Here is a 21,980-nt window from a genome sequence, read left to right as displayed (position 1 = left end):
ACTTATCTGCCAATTCTGTTTATTTTTTCAATCATTAAAAGCTTAATAAAATAGAGACATAAAAAAAACTTATTAAGGGGTTCTGGCTAAGGTCAGTGCAGTAATCATATTCTTTCCAGCCATGGTATTATGAATGTCAGGAACCTCATGGTCCAGTTTTTGGAGCTTCTGAAGTTGTATGATTCAGTGATGACAGAATCAGATTGGTCCAGAGAATTTCTGGAAGGTCTCAAAGTCTGGCTCTTCTTTGTCTATTTGCTGTGGTTACCTAATGCAGGGTATTCAGGGATGCTTCAGGAACCTGAGACAACATGCCACACCACACTCCAGACCTCCTAGTTAGTCATGTAAAATAAAACAACTTTTTTTTTTTGAGTTGGGCACTGTGGCATGTGCCTGTAGTCCCAGCTATTCTAGAGGCTGAGGCAGGAGGATTGCTTGAGGCCAAGAGTTCAAAAGAGAAGTACACTATGATCATGCCTATGAATAGCCACTGTACTTCAGCCTGGGCAACATGGTGAGACCCCATCTCTTTTAAAAAAAAATCCTTTTTGTCCCCTATACTCTCACAAAATGCTTCTGACACCAAATATGTAGGTTTGTTCCACACCAAGCAGCCCTCCAAACACCAACTGGATGTCCTATAATTCAATTCAATCCTGACACTACCTGCCTGGAGTTAGCATCAGATCCCACAGGGTAAGGGCTCAGTCCCATAAGATGGCCCTCACTTCAGATGACAAGTCTGGCCTTCCCATACTACTGATGAACTGCTATAAATTAGGGGTTCCCACAACCTCCTCTGCAGAGGGATAAGTAGATAGTTTGCTAGAACAGTGCCCAGAACTCAGGGAAACACTTCACATATTTTTGCCAGCTTATTATAAAGGAGCAGTCAAATGGAAGAGATGCTGAAGGCAATGTATGTGAGAAGGGGCACAGAGCCCCCAACTCCAGTTTTTTTACTCTGTTATAATAACACTTGGCTTAAAATACAAGCATGTCATACAGCTATACAAAAATGTTCTTTCTTTTATCCTTATTCTATAAGCTTGTTTTCTATTTTTAAGAGGGTTTTTTTTAACCTTTTAAACTCTTTTTTGTTCAAAACTGAGACACATACATACACATTAGCCTAGACCTACACAGGGTCAGGATCGTCAATATCACTATCTTCCACCTCCACATCTTGTCCTACTGAAAGGTCTTCAGGGGCAGTAACATGCATGGAGCTGTCATCTCCTGTAACAACAATGTCTTCTTTTGGAATTCCTCCTGAAGGACCTGCCTGAGGCTGTTTTACAGTTAACTACTTTAATTTTTTAATAAGTAGGAGTATACTAATGATAAAAAGTATAGATACAGTCAATACATAAACCAGTAACATTTACTATTATTGCCAAGTGTGATGCACTGCACATAATTGTATGTGCTAGACTTTTATATGACTGGCAGCGCAATAGGTTTGTTTACACTGCATCACCACAAGGTCTCACAAAGCTGCTATTAAGGTACCCACCAGGGCTGCGTTCTCATCTTCAGAGTTTATTCGGGTTCTTGGCACGATTCAATCCCTTGCAGATGTCGGATTGAGGTCCTCAACTCCTAGAGGCCAGTCCTCCTCAGAGGCCATTTACAACATGGCTGTTCGCTCCTTCAGGGCCAAAAGAGAAGCATTACCATTTTAAGCCTTTAATCTGATTAAGTCTGGCCCACTCAGCTACTCCTCTTTTGATTAGCTCAAATTTAACTGATTTGGAACCATAATTACGTGTCAAAATCCCTTCATCCTTGTCATCTAACATAATTTAATCATTGGGTATAACAGCAGAGAGCAGAGGTCGTGGAGGCCATCTTAGAATTCTGCCTACCGCACCGGGCCCCTGAGGGTTGAGCAGAGAACTAAAACTGTGCCCCTCCCCAAACCCCTGCCATCTCACCGCCTCTGCCAGGCAAACAGCTCTGCCCTCAGTCCACCTCCCCTGGGGGAGCACAGGTCCCATCTTTCTCGTCCAATTTCTCAGCCGGGGCACTGAGACGTCTTTGTTCCCTCACCCTAAGCCTGGTCTGAAGTCTGCCTCCTGCAATGCAAGCTCTGCTTTGCCTTCTTAGCCTTCTTCCTGAGATGCTCCTTCCATTCAATTTCTATTTGCCCAAAGCTGACTCCACACGCTCATTCCCAGAGGCCTCCTTTCTCCATCCCTTGCCTGCTGCCACTGGATGATGTATACCATATCCAAAGGCTTAATCAATCACCAGCACAAGCTGGTGGTTGCCCGGATGTGAGAGAACTCAGTCTGTCTTAACAGTCCCCAGGGCCAGGAACAAATGGATTGCTCCCATGCTATCTTCTCTGACAGTAGGTCTGCACTTGCCTCAGGTCAGTTTGAGGCATCTGCGGTCAGGAACTTTATCTGAGCTGTAACCATCATGCCTTCAACAGTCAGGATGACAGATTGTGCAAACTATTAAGAATGAAGAGAAGTGAATAGATTGAAATGAATTGTGAGGTTTCTGGTTGTTGATAGTCTTAGGGCCAAAAGAAACATTCAAGATCGTCTAACGCAGAGCCATCTAACTGAAATAGCGCCATGATGGGCATATTCTATGATCCACGCAGCAATCTGGTATGGTTGCTACTGGCCACAAGGGGTTATACAGGAGCAGTGGCTCATGCCTATATTCCCAGCACTTTGGGGGGTCAAGGTGGGCAGATCGCTTGAGCCTGGGAGTTCAAGATCAGCCTAAAGAACATGACAAAACCCTGTCTTCGCAAAAATACAAAAATTAGCCAGGTGTGGTGACATGTGCCTGTAGTCCCATGGGAACTACTTGGGAAGCTGACATGGGAGGATCACCTGAGCCTAGGAGGTCGAGGTTACAGTGAGCTATGATTGCACCACTGCACTCCAGTCTAGACAACAGAGTGAGACTCTGTCTCAAAAATAAATAAATAAATAAGGCTGAGGAACTAACTTTTAATTATATTTCATTTTTATTTAAGCAGCTACAGATGACTAGTGACTACTCTATGGTATAGCATAGGTCTAGATTTACCCACAAGGAGACTAGAAACCTTGACTAGCATGTCTCCATGTCATCTACACTTACAAACAATAATTTTCCCTGTAAACAGACATTTTATACAGGCTACTCTGTCTAGACCTTTTCTATTCTTGCTTTTGCCAACAAGAGTCAATATTTTCTAAGATATACGAAGCTGGATTAAAACGGGCACTGCCACTCTGACTCTAGACTATAAGATGACCTGTTGTGATATTGCCATGTTAACCACCTGGGAAAGTTCCTTTCCAGGGGAACAGCAAAAGCAGGATGCCTGACAGCATCTGTGATCCAGAGGCTCCTGTGTGGTGAACTGGCTGGACTTCCTGAGGGCTCTTCAGTGAAATAAGCCATGGCTGTAGCCCAGTGTGCTCGAGGCAAACACTGAACGGGGATCCCCAAGCATCTTTATATCTCTGTATCTCACAGAGAGCTTCACAAAAGGGTCCCTGTTTGCTTTTATGTCTTTTTAAATTTACTTTTATTTTATTTCAACATGTATAATAGATAATATACTTAGTTCAAAATTCAAAACATACAAAATGATATACAATGAAAAGTTCTACCCAACCCATGTGCTAGCCACCATTTTTTTTCTATGGGAGTCAGTCAATGTTATCCTTTTCTTGTATATCATTTCAGAAACATTTTACCCCTATACAAAGAAATATGTATCTATTCTTTCCTGTCTTTTTACACAAGTAGTAATCAGAACATACTGCTTTATGACTGTATGATATTATACCACAGGGGGCGGCAAACTCTCTGGCCCACAAGTCAAATCTGACCCATTGCCTCTGTTTACAAATAAAGTTTTATTGGAACATGACCATCACATTCATTTACATATGGTCTATGGCTGCATTTGCACTACACAAGCGGGGTTCAGTAGTTGCAACAGAGACCATATGGCCTGCTGAGCCTAAAACATTTACTGTCTAGTCAAAAAGTTGTCAACCTCTGTTCTAGCTAACAGATGCCTCAGAATTTGTTTAGCCTGTTCCTTGCTGCTGGGCATTGAGGGTGGCTTCCAATCTTTTGCTATTAGAAGAAATTAGTCACTAACATGGTATACCTCTCATTTCCAAACATAGAAATATATCTGTATCTGTTAAATGAACTTATAGACATGGAATTGCTGGCCCCAAAAGTGTGTGCATTGGTAGTTTTGATAAATACTGCCAATTACTCTCTACAAAGATTGTAACAATTTACATTTCTATCAGAAATATTTGAGAGTGTCCATTTCCCCATATCTTCACCAATACTTTGTGATCTTTGCTAATACTATGGGTTAAAATGCATTTCTTACAAATTGCTTTTGTGTATACTAGCAGATCATATCTTTTGCCCATTTTGGTTACTGTAGTTGTACGCTATAGCAGCATATACCAGTTGGTGCGGCTGCAAAGAGAATGGGGAGAATCAAGAATCAGAGTAGATTTTAAAAGGAAAAACCAAGAGACTGTCTCGTTGAGGTAGGTACTGCCTACTCTGCCTATTCTTTTCTCTAGTTAAGACAACACATAGGCTGGGTGTGGTGACTCACTCCTGTAATCCTAGCACTTTTGGAAGCCAAGGCAGGCAGATCACTTAAGGTCAGGAGTTCAAGACCAGCCTGGCCAACATGGTGAAACTGTGTCTCCACTAAAAATACAAAAAATTAACCGGGTGTGGTGGGGCACACAAGTAATCCTAGCCACTGGGGAGGCTGAGGCATGAGAATCACTTGAACCCGGGAGGTGGAGGATTGCAGTGAGCCGAGAACACTCCACTGCACTCCAGCCTGGGTGACAGAGTGAGACTCTGTCTCAAAACAACAAACAAAAAAACATAGACATTGTAGAGGGTTCTCTCAGGCCCTTATCTTCTTATAGTGTGTGTTTAAACTCACAACTGGTTGACTACCAGTATCTGGGTACCTACATAGGGGATCACCCAACATTGCAACCTCTTTCTTACATCTTCTGCCAAGGAATCTCTGCTCACTCATTCATTCAAAATCCATTTGTCAAGGACAAACCAGGTACAAGGCCCTGACTTGATGCTATGGTTCCTGAAGTCCCTGACTTCAAAGAACGCTCATCCCAGGCTACCTGATTGTGCTGATCTCAAAGCATATCTTAGATATTTTTTAATAGATCTTTCCCATAAAAAGTGTAAGAACTGGCCAGGCACAGTGGCTTATGCCTGTAATCCTGGTGCTTTGGAAGATTGAGGCAGGAGGATCCCTTGAGGTCAGGAGCTTGAGACCAGCCTGGGCAGCATAGCAAAACCCCATCTGTAAAAAAAAAAAAAAATTCTTAATTGGTCAGGTGTGGAAGCATGCAACTGTAGTCCTAGCTACTCAGAAGGCTGAGGCAGGAGAATTGCTTGAACTCAGGAGGTCAAGGCTGCAGTGAGCTATGATCTTATCACTGCACTCCAACCTGGGCAACAGAGTGAGACCCTGTCTCAAAATAAAATAATAGAAAAATCTATTTTTCTCTTTAGAATTAGACTCATTGCTGAGCCTTTTCAGCTGATTTTATCAAGAGGATGAGTTTACTTATTACCAAGGAGGCAGCAAGGTCGCAAAGCCATTTGCTCTTCTGTGTTTTGTTTGGCAGCTTCAACAGAGGCTGGGAATTGGTCCTACACTCAAACAGCAGCTTCAATAGCTGGGCAGTTCTTGTATAAACTCACGGAGAAACTTGTTGCAGCCTAGCTGGGCCAGCTTCTCTGCCAGTGTTGAAGTTTCATTGAGTGAGGCGTGCACTTCTTTTTAATCCCTGCTGAGGAGAGCCCATGTCGCTAGTGTAGACTGGATGGCATCCAGCCTTCTCCCAAATAAATCCTACATCTGGCTGAGGAAGGTCGGGAGTGTGTGCTGCCTGTCAAAAGCTAGCCTTAGCTAAATAACAAATGACACCACATAACTGTAAAATGACTTACAACTATTATAATAACGATAGCTGATCCTCTTAATGAAAAGGAGATTTGATCTCTTTCTATTCCTGGTAGATCCTTCTCTTCTTCCCTAGTTCCTAGCATGTGCCTGGCCTCTATTGTAGACCTTCAATAAATATTATTGAGCACGTTCTAGGTGTAAAAAGCTATGTTAGGTCCCCGAAAGGGGCAGAGGGGTGTGTAAGAAGTTGTTCCTGTAAACAAGGAACCCACAGTCCAGTGTGGATGTTGGCTGGTGTACCTGTGGGAGGCAAGAAATGGGTAGAAAGACTACTCTTCTGCAAGGCAGGATGAAATTTTCCACAAAAGCAGAGCCAGCCAAGTTTTATGGAACACCTACCAAGGGTTCTAAGCACCTGACAAGTATGTTCTCATTTAACCTTCCCAACATGAGAGAGGTATTGTGATTTTAGCATTTTATAGAGGAGAAAACTGAAGCACAGAGAGGTTAGGTAATTTGCCCAAAATTACACACTTAGAAAGTGGCAACACCGGGATTCAAATTACACATCTGACTCCAGAATCCACACTCTTAACTGCCAGTTTGAACTGGACGGACCACATGAATGGGGGGACCTTAATTTGGTTTTTAAAAAAGATTTTTTTGCAGAAACAGGGTTTCACTATGTTGCCCAGGCTGGTCTTGAACTACTGGCCTCAAGCGATCCTTCTGCTTTGGCCTCCCAAAGTGCTGGGATTGCAGATGTGAGCCACCATGCCCAGCTGATTTCTTTTTCAAGAATAAATAAGTGACATCTTGTGGAATGTGAGGTTGGAGAGGCCTTTGTCCTGAGGGGCTAAAAGTTATGCCAGACTTCTGTTGGGAGCTTTTCAAACCAAGGGTCTGTGCCCTCCTTGCGGGATTATTCTATGAAACAAGATAGGGAACCTCTGTATTCCCACGGGACCATTGTTGACCTTTCTCCATGAACAGCACGATGAGATTAGCATGATCTCATGAAATCTGAAAAGTGCTTAAGAGCCAAGGCAGGTAGCTGCATTCTGCAGTAGAACAATGCTCATATAAAGCAATTGATCACCAGTTGCAAAAACCAGAGTGCTCGAGTGACTTGCTCAAACCTGCACAGCAACTGCTCAGTGAAAAGCAGAAGACACACGAGACAGATAGCTCATTTGGATCCATGATCTGCTGAGAATGCACTTGCAATTTCAAAGACCAGGAAGTATCATCATTCTCTCTCCTCACTCTCTCTCCTCCTAAACACTCACCTTCCCCTCACATTGCCTTTCTCTCAGTTCTGGGTCATTGCCAAGGGTGTGTTTAGGAATGGCCATCCTAATCAGCAAAGTGAGTCAGGCTTGGACTTGGAGATGTTCTTTTCCTCTTTCCCAGTCCTCATTTCTATCTTCAAGAGTCAGACCCTCAAATAGTTAATTATTACTTACTCAGAACATACTGCTTTTCTCTTCTTACATCCTTCATGTGCAAAAACATGCTAATTTAATTTGAAATTTTTGAAATTTGAAAATCTTTATTATGTTTCAAAGTGTGGACATGCTGTCCTGCCCCAGAAGTAATTGCACTCTCACGCAGCTGGAGTGCAAACATGGGCAGCTCAGGTCCTGTGCAGTTTCAAAGCCTGGGGATCAACATATCTGAATTTCATCACACCCCCTAACAACTACACTGGGCAACAAAACACAGCCCCACCTTCCTATCCTCAGGGGCTGGATGACACACCTACTATTTGGTCTATGAGAAGAAATCTGGAGGCACAGGGTTGAAATGGAAACAGAAATAGAATTATAATAACCAGAAAGCACAGATCTAAAAAGCCATTGGATGAAAATGTGTAATACTTTTAGGTGAATTACTTTTAGTAGTGGTTACTCGAGGTGTGTTAAAGCAATTAAGTGGGAAGCATCTCTTGCGGTGAGATGATTTGAGAAGGAACACAGTGACATTAGAACTTGTAGTGATCAAATTACATTCTTTTGCTCTTTCAGTCTTAAACTAGAAGAAAGCCTTTGTTTGGTGCTGGAAGGTCTTTAACTAACCTCTGTTGTACTTATTTATCTCCCCTTTCCACAAAGAGAAAACAGGACTCAGGACTTAGCAGCTTGGCAATCAATAGTAGCTGGAATTTAATAACAGTGATTTGTTATAATTTTGTTAATTTTTTGTTATCCTCTACGCACTGCAAGGGATACTGTTTCATTGGTTTCTGTAGAGATCTAGAATTTTGCTTCCATGGACCAGGCATCACCTGGGAGTGCAGATTTCTGAGCCGTACTCAGGATCCCCTGCATCACAGCCCACATTTTCACAAGATCCTCAGGTGATGCTGATGCTCATTTAAACTACAGTTTCCATTTTAAACTAACTTACATTTTACAGATAACTAACCTACCGTTTCCATTTTAAACACATTTATTTGTAAAGAAAGAGTGAATTGGTTTAAATAAAAATAGCATGAATGAGTATTAAGATAGTGTGAAAAACTATGTCGGTCGGTGGTCCAAGAACATTTGAGAAACACTTAAATACAGTATTTTTGCTAATGAAACTAAGACATAGTGTTTCAGCCAAGAGACCAGTAAGTATCACAGAAGCCATTCACTGGATTGAGAGGGGACAAATCATGTGAGGGACTGTGGCTATAGCCTTGGCCAGCAGCTTTACACCAGACCTGCCCACCAAGGCTTTGAAACTTGCCTCCATTCTTTCCCTGGCTCTTCCCCATGGAGTGATGGTAAATGTTTCACAGCTGCTTTCTGGGTGAAATATATGTCTATGTATATATGTGCCAATCAAATTCACAGTACTACTTAAGGGTAATGTAACAATTTCCGTTGATTTTTTTTATATATAATTTTAGAGGTAACACAAATTTTAAGACAAAATACTTTGCTATTTCAATTACACCTATAACTTCAGCATGACTTGCTATTTCTTGGAAAATTCACCAACCATTTTTTTATAATTCTATCATCAACAATAGTATCACAAAATCAGACTACAAAAAATGCTTGATTACTAATTTCCGATTAAGCAAAAAGTCACTCACTTATTTGTTACCGGTGGCAAATCTGTAGGGGGTCTGCAGCAACCTCAATTCTTGCCTCCTCAGAAGAAAGAATTCGACTGAGGGGCATAAAGCAGAAGAGACTGAGGCAAGTTTTAGAACAGGTGTGAAAGTTTATTTAAAAACTCTAGAGCAGAGACTGGGCACGGTGGCTCACACCTGTAATCCCAGCACTTTGGGAAGCTGAAGCCGGAGGATCACCTGAGTTAAGGAGTTCGAGACCAGCCTGGCCAACATGGAGAAACCCCTTCTCTACTAAAAATACAAAAATCAGCCAGGTGCGGCAGGCACCTGTAATCTCAGCTACTCAGGAGGCTGAGGCAGGAGAATCGCTTAAACCTGGGAGGCGGAGGTTGCAGTGAGCTGAGATCACACCATCCCACTCCAGCCTGGGGGACAAGAGCAAGACTTCGTCTCAAAACAAAACAAAACAAAAAACTCTAGAGCAGAAACCAAAGGAAGGAAATACACTTGGAAGAGGGCCCAGCAGGCAACTTGAAAGACAAGTGTGCGGTTTGACCTTTTGACTTGGGGATTTGTACATTGGCATGCTTCTGGGATCTTGTGTCCCTTCTCCCCTGATTCCTCCCTTGGGGTGGGGTGTCCGCATGTGCAATGGCCTGCTAGCACTTTGGAGGGGAGCATGCGCAGTGTGTTTACTGGAGTTGTACACATGCTCATTTGAGGCATTCTTCTCTTACCAGTTGAATGCCCCTAGGAGGTCATATACCAGTTTAACTCTGCCATTTTGCCTCTTAGTGTGCATGCTTGAGCTCACTTGCCTAGCTCCTGAGATCTTATCAGGAAGTTGCTGAACACCAGTTTCAGGTTTTTTTCTATCTTTAGGGAGACTGCTTTTCCCTGCCAGCTGTGACAAGTTACTATTTTAGAGAGACAGTTAACAACCACCTGACCATCACCTGATGGTCACCTGACATTCTTAGTTGGTTGCGGGGGTGCCTCTCCTGCCCTGTTCATGTCTGACTGGCTACCTATTAGCCACCTATGTTACAGTTACCAGTAATAATATAATTTTTCTTTCCCCCGAGACGGAGTCTCGCTCTGTTGCCCAGGCTGGAGTGCAGTGGCCCGATCTCAGCTCACCGCAACCTCCACCTCCCAGGTTCACGCCATTCTCTTGCCTCAGCCTCCTGAGTATCTGGTACCACAGGCGCCTGCCACCACACCCAGCTAATTTTTTGTATTTTTAGTAGAGACGGGGTTTCACCGTGTTAGCCAGGATGGTCTCGATCTCCTGACCTCGTGATCCGCCCGCCTCAGCCTCCCAAAGTGCTAGGATTACAGGCGTGAGCCACCGCGCCCGGCCAGTAACAATATAATTTAATTTCTAATGATGGCTGTGTTTAGCCGTCAGCTTACAACATTCCTGGAAATTTAAAAATCAGCTCCTGTGAGCTGTCAGGAGCCAGTTCTAGTTCACTACTGCTCCCCGCTACCCTCTGTAGCTACATTGCCTGACTCCATTTGCCTTCCAGGATGCCCCACCTCCTGCCTCGACCCACCTACACAGCCCATGTGACCAGGACCCCAACCCCAAACAGGGGAGAAAAACTGGGGTACTGATCTTAAGAATTTGGAATATAAGGAGTATACTTCAGAATGATCCACCTGAGTTTGGGGGAAGATACCTCCAATTTTAGGGATCTTAAACTGGTAGATTGGTGGAGATGACAGCATTAAATACTGGTTGAGAGCACGTTTCTGGGTCTGCTGCTGGGCTTGAATCCTGTTTCTGTCTCTCATTGGCCATATAATCTTCAGCAAACAACTCAATCTCCCTGTGCCTCAGTTTCCTATGAGGATAATAATGACATCTGCTTCATAGGGTTGTAAAGATTAAATTAGATAATCGATTAAAACTTTTAACATAACACAGTGCTTGGCACAGAGTAAGTGCCTAATATATATTCGTTATTAGTAGTAGTATTTATTACTATTTAACTGTTGCTAAATATTTAACTCTTCATAGTAACATTTAACTATTACCATTTTGTTATTTAACTATTAAATAATAAAAGTGGCTTGTTGGCTACTATTACTTTTTACATTTGGAAAATATATACAGCCAGTGTTTTCATGCTTTTAGGGTTCTAAAGGCTTCAGCATTCTTAATCTGCTGGAAGCCTCATAGTGACCACAGGACAGAGTCATTATATGATTATGAGTATGATTCTCCATTCATTGTGGTCTGTGTTCCGTGGGCAAAACTGAGACTCTGAGAGGCTGAATGATGGCCTAGGGCCACAAGCTGTTGGCTAACCAGTCAGAGCTGGGTCCAAGGCTTCTGTTCTCCTTCAGCTGCTTCAAAGCCTTTAATGGTCATTCTATGGGCTCTGTAAAGACTTCAAACAGTAAGAATTGGAGGTGCTACTACTGAGCTATGAGCCTCTTGACTTGGGGTTTCTTTTTTTTTTTTTTTTTTTTGAGACAGAGTCTCACTGTCACCCAGGCTGGAGTGCAGTGGTGCCATCTCGGCTCACTGCAACCTCTGCCTCCTGGGTTCAAGAATTCTCTGTCTCAGCCTCCCGAGTAGCTGGGACTACAGGCTCATGCTACCACACCCGGCTGATTTTTGTATTTTTAGTAGGGATGGGTTTTCAACATATTTGTCAGTCTGGTCTCGAACTCCTGACCTCAGGTGATCCACCCACCTCGGCCTCCCAAAGTGCTGGGATTACAGGCGTGAGCCACTGTACTCCGCCTTGACTTGGGGTTTCTAGCCAGTTCATTAGATTGGATTATCTTTGGATTATTCTGTAAATAAATATTCATATGTGGTAAAAATGGTAATTCCAGAAAACCGTAAGCTAGGAAAGTAGAGTTTTTTCCCTCCTGCATTCTTGGCTAGGAGGCGTTCCATCAGACTGCATCAAAGAAACTGGGGATGATCTCCTATTTTTCATGTTTTCCCCAGAAAAGAGGAGTAACAATGACCTGCTCCCCTGAATATATAGGAAGGGATCTGACTCTGTCCATCCTGCTCTGGGGAGAAGGTTAAAAGCACAGAGCTTCCCTTTGTCTGGGTCGCAGTTGTGGCTAGACATGTGGTTTTTACAAGGAAACAGGGACTGTCAGATTGACAGAGATCAAGTTGGATAACTCCTTGTTGGAGGGAGGTACGGGACAACTGGCACTGTCTTACAATGCTGAAACGGATTTCAAGTTTTCCGAAGGGAAATTTGCCACTATTCACCAAAATTAAAAATATATACCCTTTCTAATCAGCAGTTCTACTACAAGAACTACTTTCTCAAAGACATGCTCTTGTATGAAAAATAAGGGATCTAAGCTGTTTCTTTGCACCATTGTTTGTAATAGGCAAAGAAAGACTAAAAACAATCTGAGTGTCCACCAGCAGAGACTTCTAAATAAATTGCAGCCCTTCCAAACAAGACAACGCTGTGCAGCCGCTAAAAAGAATGTACTCGATTTCTATTAGGTTGGTGCAAAATTAATTGCCGTCTCAGCCATTGAAAGTAGTGGCAAAAACTGCAATCACTTGCAAAAAACTAATATATACTGATACAGAATGATTTCTAAGATATATTAAGTACCAAAGCAAGAGGGGATAATACATATTTATAAACATATAAACTATTTCTGGAAAAAGGAATAAGAAACTAGAAACAAGAGAACTGGGTAATTAGGATATGGGAGAAAAGGAGACTTTCTATATAGTCTGTAGGAAATCTTTTGAATTGTATTTCATTTGCACGCATCATATGTTCAAAATAAATACATTTTTGTATACAAGTTGGTGAAGGGACCTGTTTAAAAAAAAAAGATGTTTCCAGCTAGGCGCGGTGGCTCATGCCTGTGATCCTAGCACTTTGGGAGGCCAAGGCGGGCGGATTACCTGAGGTCAGGAGTTCAGGACCACCCTGGCCAACATGGTGAAACCTGTCTCTACTAAATATATATATATATAAATTAGCCAGGCATGGTGGTAGGCACCTGTAATCCCAGCTACTCGAGGCTGGAGAATTGCTTGAACCCAGGAGGAGGAAGTTGCGGTGAGCTGAGATCGCACCACTGCACTCCAGCCTGGGCTGCAGAGCGAGACTTCATCTCAAAAAAAAAAAAAAAAAGATGTTTCCATCTGACAGCCGTGTTTCCTCTGGTTTGAGGCAGTGGAGTGGTGATTAGAAAGGCTGGGAAGGAAGGACGGGCTCAGCTCCTGATCTTCCCCGCTCATACTGAGACCTGACTCTCCACAGCAACAGGCGGAGGTGGCCCACATGTCCCAGACCCAGGAAGAGAAGCTGGCAGCTGCCCTCAGGGTGGAGTTACACAACACTTCGTGCCAAGTCCAGAGCCTCCAGGCTGAGACAGAATCCTTACGTGCCCTGGTAAGTGGGCCAAGGAAAGACCTGGCATCCCTGTGCTAATTTTAACTCTCTACTGTCAAATTCCAGTATTATGGACCATAGTTCCCAGGGGATTCCCATCTCACAGCATGAGTTTTGAGGCCTGAAATGTCTTCTGACTCTCAAGGATCATCAGATACTGAATCACAGCACGTGCAGTAGACGCTGTAGTGCCCCCCTGAAATCTCTCTTACCAGGCTGCTGCTGTAAATGTTGGCTGTTAACATCCACAGCCGCCCCTTTTCAGCTGCCCCACTGCTCCAGAGACTTGCCCTTACCCACACTGAGGACACCTGGCCCAGGAAGTTAGGCCCTGCCCCCCCAGCCCTCAGCTCTGACTGAGAGGGGTTTTAAAAGCCCAGCCCTCTTGCTTCAACATGGAACTAGCTCCATTCTGTAGAGCTCTCCATAGGACCAGGCTGTAGCCGGATTCCGGAGACCACATCCTCGCTTAGTGCCTTCCTCTGCCCTGTCCTGCTTTCCTCACTCCCCCTTTTCCTGAGAGTACTCCTTAATGATTTGCGAGTTCCAGGATCCCTAACTCAGGCTCTGCTTCTGGAGAACCCAACCTGAGACATCTAGTAAGCTCTCAGACTCACTGTGATTTGCAAGCACATCTCTTTCATCATTAATTATTATGGATTAAAATATTGTTAAAATAATCAATAAAATGTATTCATGATGAAGCAATCCACCCTCTGACCTCTGGGATGGACTGAAGTTCTATTTGGGTGTTAAACACAGCTCTTCTTAGATGTCCCCTCCAGGAGGTCATTTGCACTATTCTAACTACAGCTTTGTTGGTGCAAATCAAAGGTTGGCCCATGTAATCCTTGTGCAGCTGAGATGGCCTGGAGTCAATGAGGCGCATGATAGGATGTAGGTCAGCGTAAGCATGTAGGAGAAAAAGATCTGGGGATCTGAGGGGAGGAAAATCAAGAGTAATAAGAGTCAGAAGGGCTCAGCTCCTCCATTTATCCCTTGGGTAAATAGGCAAATCCCTGAACCACAGTTTACTCTTCTGCAAAATGGGTATGACAGTCACAGCCCAGCCCACTTCTCAGTGATTCTAGGAGGATCCAAGGTGTGGATGCACATGAGCACGCTCTTCTGACTTTTAGCATTACTTTGAGAACTCGCTAGTTCCTGGAACTGTGCCAAGTGCTTTGGGAACATAAAACGAATGAGATATGGTCCCTGCCTCCAAGGAGTTAATGTGGCTTCCGGGGAGGAGCTGATAGAAATGTGAGGGCGTGGCAGCTGGGAGACAGCACCCCTGCTGTGGGTGTCAGGGAGTCAGGGGGTAGACTTCGTGGTGGGTGCTCTACTCACTCACTAGCTGTGTGACTGAGCAGAGCTTTCATTTTCTCACTTGTAAAGTGAGGATCTATTTTGACTGTCATATCTTTTACTGTCTCAGTAGCTTAAAACAACAGTGAATCACTTCTTCTCTCATTCTGTGATTTAGGCAGAGTTCAGCAGGGATAACTCTTCTCTGTATCATGTGGCCTCTGCTGGGGCTGGACACCCAAAAATGACTTCTTCACTTAGCTTGTCTGGTGACTCCATTGTGCATCTCCTTTCTCTCTCCCTGTGACCGCTCCATGTAGCCGGCTTAGACCTCCTCATACCATGACAGCCTGACATAGTCAAACTTCTGATATAGCACCTGAGTGAGCACAGAAGCTACCAGGCCTCTTAACACCTGGGCTTGAAAGTCTCTGCACATCACTTACACCACATTCTAGTGGTCAAAGCAGTCACCAGACTATCCTAGATTCAACAGGGAGAGAAATAAACTCAGCCTCTTGATGAGACAATGGCAAGGTCACATTGAGAAAGCGATTGTGGAGTGGAGATAATCGTTGCAGCTGCCAATGCAAGTGTGGGCCACATCAGGATCGTAATAGAATTTACCTCATAATGTCATTGAGATGATTGATAATGTATGTCAAGCCCTCAGCACAGTGCCTGGCACTTAGTGAGCAGTCAATAAATGCCATCTATTATTAATTATCATATAAAATTGCTATACTAACTACTAGAATAGTAACTCCAAGTTGGCATCACCAGCCGCCTGGTCACCTCACTTAAACCCATTTTCCTAACTATTGGGAAAAAAATGGAAAAAGAATTTACACTGTCAACCAGAAAGCTTCAGAGTAGTGACATTCTTTCTATGCCCATGGCCCAGAACAGGCTGCCTCTGTTCCCTGCTGGTTCTGGTAGATTACTGTTCTGGTCACGGGGCCTTGCAGCCACGGTGAGGAGCACAGACTGGGACAAAATAGGTAACAAACTCTCCTACAGTTTTCAGATACAGGAAGTTCATCCAGCCATTCCTGTTATTCTCAGTCAGAGTGATCTGTGCACACAAAAGGCCCCCACAGCTTATATAAACTTCAGACGGCCAAGCTGGCGAGACTTTCGGCCCCCTTTGCCAATAAGGCACTATTTGCATTGGAAGCTAGGCACGAATAATGGTGCTTGAGACCTGCTGAACTCTGTGTCCAGTCAACTCAAATCAGGAATGGAATTCAAGGCCAGAAGTCACAGAAGGTCACTATTTTACTTTCTGGAGGGTTTTGCAATTCTAGAAAGTCCCTTCAAATCTCCAGAGACCTGCAGAATAACCGTGCTTCTGTGACCTCAGTTTGTTTGCTGGTGCTGTCTGTATGGCTGACCAAGCCCGTGTGCTGCCTGCAGCAGTAGCCTGGTCATAGTCACTCAAGCTCAAGCATCTCCGGGAGAACCAGGCATTCTCTTTCTGCCAGAGTGTCAGGGACTTAGGTAGGGAAGCTGGATTTGGACTTTAAGGTTAAGATGGAAGACACATATAACCTTTGGCTGGGGTTCCAGCGAATACCCTGTTGGCAGTGGGTCCTAAGTCACCAAGAAAAAACCTCAGGCCACATGAAGAACTCATCTAGAAGATAGAGAAAAACTACAGACAGATCCAACCATGATTCTGTGAAGCGTGTTCCCAAGTCACAGATGTTACAAATCCAATGTCAACAATAACTAGTCACAAATTAAGTACTTTCATATATAAACAAAGAAAGAAAACCCAGGGAGGTTGGAACAAATGATGCTCAAAGTCAAGGTGGCCATTTCTGCATCCTCACTGCTATAGAAAGGTTTTCAGATTCTATTAAATAATAATCCTAGACCAGACACTGATCTAGATTTATTCTCTAGTGATCACATTTTGCCTCTTACAAATATGCCTCAGGTAGATGAGAATCTGACTCAACATTCTCATATCCTGTGGAATTAGGAAGATTTAAATAAGGTAATATGGTGATACCTGCTAACAGCAGTCATGATTTAAGATGGTGTCATGACAAAAAATTTTCTATTTCATCCACAGTGGTCATAAGGGTGTAAAAAATCTCCTCCTGGAGGGCAGGGTACAGAATCCTGTTTCATCAAAATTTAATTCAATCCAATTTAGAAAGTTTTTTTGTGTGTGTTATATTAAAAAGCCAGATGCTAAAGGATAGGCGAACCATAAATGAAACTATTAGAAAATGTTAAACACAGACATAGCTTTTTAAAGGGGTTTATTGATCAGCTCTGTAGTCTTCAGGACATGGTGCATGGGAAGATGAGAAGAACGAAGTTTCCAGTCTAATGGGGAGACACAGGTATTGCAATAAGTGTAACCATAATACAAGTGCTATCATCCAGGGCAACCTACACATACCAAGAACCTATTCTGTGCCAGGCCCTGACTTGTGTGCTGGGACTACAGAGACTTGGTTCCTTCCAAGTCTCACCATCTGGTGGAAGAGACATGCCCATAAGCAAGCTTAGCCCACTGTGGTGAGTTTAAGAGCACGCATGAGCTTGGGGAGCCATGGAAATACAGAGGGTCTCCTAACCCAGCTTGGTGATGGTAGCAGCAGAGGAGTTTCAAGGACGGCTTCCTGGGGCAGGCTACCTCTGAGCTTGGACTTGGGGATGAGTAGGAGTGAGTGAGGTGAGGATGCTGGAGGGAATGGAGGAGCATGGTGCAGGTGGAGGAAAAAACACAGACCAAATAAACTCCAAGACTGGAAGTGTTGGTGCTGCCGTAGGGTGGGGATAAAGATGGAAAGATACTGGGCCAGCTGTGTGCGCCGTATTAGGGGCCCTGGGGAGCCATCAATGGAGTTTAAGCAGAGGAGATACAGGCCCAGGTTTAGGCTTTCGACAGAGCACTGTGGCTATTTGTGTGTGGAACTCAGGAAGAGGAGGAACTAGAGGTGGGGAGATGAGCTAGGAGGCCACTGAGGGTACCACAGGTGAGAGGTGACAAGCTTCCAATCCCAGGCCATGGTGGCTGCATAATGTGAAAACTTCTCAAGAGATACAAGAAGCAGGACTCATAATATACAGGAAGCCGTGATGGGTGCATTTGGAAGAAGAGAACGAAGGAAAGCAGGAACACATCTTTCCCCAGTTTCTAGCTCACATGGGTTCACCAGTTGAAGCTTAGACTAGGAGGAGCCAGCAGGTTCAGGAGGCAGCCAGCGGCTTCATTTTGGACACCTTGATGTGAGGTCTGAGTATATATTTCCAGTAAGAGGTTCAGTGGCAGGTCCATAGCTACTGAAGGAAAGATTGGTGGTGGAATTACCAATGCAGGACGTGGCCTGGAGACGACTGTTCAAATCATGAGTATGATGGAGACCAACACAGACCCAGGATGCACTGCTCGGAAAAAAAACAGGCTCAGGGTGGGCACTGGGGGGCCCACATGAGAGGACGGCAGAGGAAAAGGGATAGGCAAAAATGTGCTACTAAAACACCAAAGGGGAAAACGCTGAGTATATAAAGGCCAGAGACATTCATTCTAACAACAGTGATCTGGGAAAGAATGCTGGAGGAGATTCTAGCCAAATGATGGATGGGGTTTCCGCAGCACAGGGAGAAGGTGTCCCCCGGGGAGTGAAAAAATCAGAAGAAAAAGCCCCGGAGAACAAGATTTCTTTGAAGAAACACCTGCAAGCTGCCTCCCATTTGTCTTTCTCAATCCCTCTCCCTCTTGCTCCACTCCTCTCTCTTCTCACACCCCCTTTCTTTTCTCCCTCCCTCTCTCCTTCTCTTTTTCGCCTCCCTCACCCTCTCTCCCATCAAAAAGATCATTCAATCAGACTAATCTACAGTCTGACCTGAGTGGAATTCCTTATTTTTCCCACGGAGCCACTAAGAAGAATAACCCCCGTCAGTCTCCATAACTGGCAAGGTCCCTGCCACAGGGGAATAGTCCAGGCTACCACCAGCCCCTGCCACTGCTCTGCACACCTCTCTCTTCAAGGGCCCGGCCTGTCGTCCTCGGGTTTGGACCAGGTTCGCTCTTTTGCAGAAACGAGGCCTGGAGAACACCTTGCACGATGCCAAGCACTGGCATGACATGGAGCTCCAGAACCTGGGCGCTGTGGTCGGCCGGCTGGAGGCGGAGCTCAGCGAGATCCGCGCGGAGGCGGAGCAGCAGCAACAGGAGCGCGCGCATCTGCTGGCCCGCAAGTGCCAGCTGCAGAAGGACGTGGCGTCCTACCACGCCCTGCTGGACAGGGAGGAGAGCGGGTAAGCCTCGCTTCTGCGTCAATTATCCAAGGGATGCATATTCATGGCTTTAAAAATAATTATTTTCCAAACACTGTAGAAGTATTTAAGAAATCACCCCAGACTTCCACTCACATAGGCACCCATTCCCACAGCCTAGCTGTGTCCTTCCTTTCCTATCCACATACAAATTATATATATAATATATATTCACATACTAATACATTTTTATATGTATGCATATTTATGTATGTATGTATATATACACACGTATGTGTACATATATACACACACATTCACACACATGTGTATACCTAGGATGTACATAATAGCTGTTAGGAATATTTCAGTTATTTGTAATAGAACCTAATTAATGAGGCTATAAACCAGTGCTCCTAAAACTAATGTGCACTCAAAACCCTGGGCATCTTTTTTTTTTGGGGGGGGGGTGGTGCGGGGATACAGGGTCTCGTCTCGCTGTGTTGCCCAGGCTGGTCTCGACTCAAACCCCTGGGCTCAAGTGATCCTCTCACCTAAGCCTCCAGAATAGCTGGGATTACAGGTGTGAGCCGTGACACCCCAGCTGGGCATCTTTTTAAAATGCAGATTCTGCTTCAGTACATCTCCGGTGGGGTCTGAGAGTCTTCACTTCTAACAAGCTCCCAGGGGGTGACTATACTGCTGCTCCACAGACCACACTCTGACTAGCAAAGATGTGTAAACCATTTATTTAAGAGTCCCAGAAATAGATGATCTAGGCTGTTCAAAGATTTTGGTAAGGACTCAAGCTTTTTTCATCTTTCTAACATACCATGATAACATTGGCTTTTTATCTTTGTTACCACATGCCAGCCACAGATCCAAATATCACATCCTCGGCCGGGCGCGGTGGCTTAAGCCTGTAATCCCAGCACTTTGGGAGGCCGAGATGGGCGGATCACGAGGTCAGGAGATCGCGACCATCCTGGCTAACACGGTGAAACCCCGTCTCTACTTAAAAAAATACAAAAAACTAACCGGGCGAGGTGACGGGCGCCTGTAGTCCCAGCTACTCCGGAGGCTGAGGCAGGAGATAGCGTGAACCCGGGAGGCGGAGCTTGCAGTGAGCTGAGATCCGGCCACTGCAGTCCAGCCTGGGCAACAGAGCGAGACTCCGTCTCAAAAAAAAAAAAAAAAATCACATCCTCATTCATGGCCAGAAGTGGGAGAGAAGAGGCAGCAGCCAAAAAAAAAAAAAAAAAAAAAAAGGCTTTTTCTTGAGTGGCCCTCTCCTTTAACCAGTGAAGGAAAGACATTTGGAGGCTTGCAGTGGACTGTCCCTTATATCTCATAGACCAGAACCTGCTTATACTGGCCATATCCATCTGCAAGGGAGGCTGAGAAAGCAACTCTTTAGCTTTTCCAGACTCCATAGTGGAGGCAGGCAAGGGGTTGGGAATAGCAGTTGAGTTAGTCTGCCATAATTACAGACACACACTTGCACTCACTCTTTTTTTAATAGATAAGGATTCTGGAGGCATGTACATCAGCCTTGGGCCTTAGTTGCCTTGCCAACTCTTTCCAGAAACCCAGGCCCTGATTTTGTATCATAGTTCTCTGCCTTCTTATTTCCCTCCAAGGCCCCTTCTCTGACATATGTTGAGTAAGGAATAGAGACAGCTTGGTGATCGTATCATTCAATCCCTCCTGATTCAAGAGAGAACACAAAGACCCAGAACGGAAAAAGATTTGCGCATGATCACACAGGAGGCGGAGACAGCACTGGGACGGGAGCCCAGGTCTCCTGCTCTCTCCAACAGTGTAACCTCTCTTTATTCAGCAGGCGGGAGAGACTCAAGGAAGCGACCTAACCACGCCCTGCTTTCAAATGGAAAATATGTCATCCAGCTCCTCTCCAACTGTCTTTTATTGAATTGATTTTTGTTGATTATAAAAGCCAGATGTTCCTAATTTTTTTCAGATGCCTATGAGCATCTGAATAAACACACGAAGTCGGTTTAAACAAACACCAAGAGCAGTGAGTTAGGTTGAGTTACTTCGTAAGAATCTATGTGCTACATTCATTTAGTGAGTGCCAGCGCAGACCTGACTCTTGATTATTTTCGTTTATCCCCCAAACCCTGACAAAACAACATCGTGATCCCTCTTTTACAGACAGGAAACAAAGCCTCAGAGAGCTTAAGTCATGGCCTAAGGTCTCACAGCAAATAACCATGGAGTAATGATTTAAAATCCAAAACTGTCTTGTTCCGAAGGCCAGATGCTTTCATGAGACAGCCCCCTTTCTCGTAATCCTATTGTGATAGAATGACCCATTTTCCTCGCTCATTGCTTCTGATTCCTATGTGTTTCCTTTCAGCTGATGGAGAAACTTCCTCTTTTCATGAAGAAAACACCCTTCCTCACCGGCTGACCCGTGAAGTTGCTTGAGGAGCTTTCTCCTGAGTTCCAGTCCCTGCTGGATTCCCTGGTTAATTCAGCTTGAGCTGAAAAGCTTCCCGGAAGTGGAGAGGGTCCTTCTGCTTTAATCTGAGTAGTCTGTAGCTTGAGCAGCCTCCCTTGTCCTCCTTCAAATAAATGCTTTGTGCGCAGCGTCCAGTTTGCCCACCTTGTTCAACTCACTATAGGTTCAAGATGGATATCACTTTACCTGCCTGGCCTTTGCTCGCAGAGCTATGCTTGAAGGCTTCTGGAAGGATTCCCTTGAGTGTGACGCCATCTGCCTCCCTAGGGTCACCTGCTCTCGGGTTTGTCAACATAAAAGTGCTGCGGAGGCAAAAGCAGTGCTCATGGCATGCAGGATTGCCGCGGTCTGGGACAAAAAACAACGCTCTTGCTCAAGAAGGGATTAATGTGGTGCTTTATTGCATGTTTCATAATTACAGGCATCATGGAGCATTCAGACTTCTTCAATATACTCTGCATGCATATTCATGTGCAGACACACACATTTCACTTGCTATTGGCAGAGCACCTCTCAATC

At 44.5% G+C, this 21,980-nt stretch overlaps 1 protein-coding gene across 1 annotated transcript in view; it reads left to right on the top strand.

Moving 5' to 3' along the window:
* The window catches only part of BFSP2 (beaded filament structural protein 2), a 66,447-nt gene extending 44,852 nt beyond the window's left edge, over positions 1–21,595 (top strand). Inside the window, exons 5-7 of the mRNA XM_008009109.3 lie at positions 13,298–13,429; positions 18,798–19,018; positions 21,357–21,595. Coding sequence (XP_008007300.1) covers positions 13,298–13,429; positions 18,798–19,018; positions 21,357–21,360 — 357 coding nt within the window. The 3' untranslated portion in view covers positions 21,361–21,595. The remainder of the gene's footprint in view (positions 1–13,297; positions 13,430–18,797; positions 19,019–21,356) is intronic.
* The last annotated feature ends 385 nt before the right edge of the window (positions 21,596–21,980 follow it).

The sequence above is a fragment of the Chlorocebus sabaeus genome, chromosome 15 (assembly GCF_047675955.1).
Source record: "Chlorocebus sabaeus isolate Y175 chromosome 15, mChlSab1.0.hap1, whole genome shotgun sequence".
Classification (NCBI taxonomy): Eukaryota; Metazoa; Chordata; class Mammalia; order Primates; family Cercopithecidae; genus Chlorocebus; species Chlorocebus sabaeus.
The sequence above is the reverse complement of the archived record's forward strand: the minus strand, read 5'-3'. Positions and strand labels throughout refer to the sequence as shown.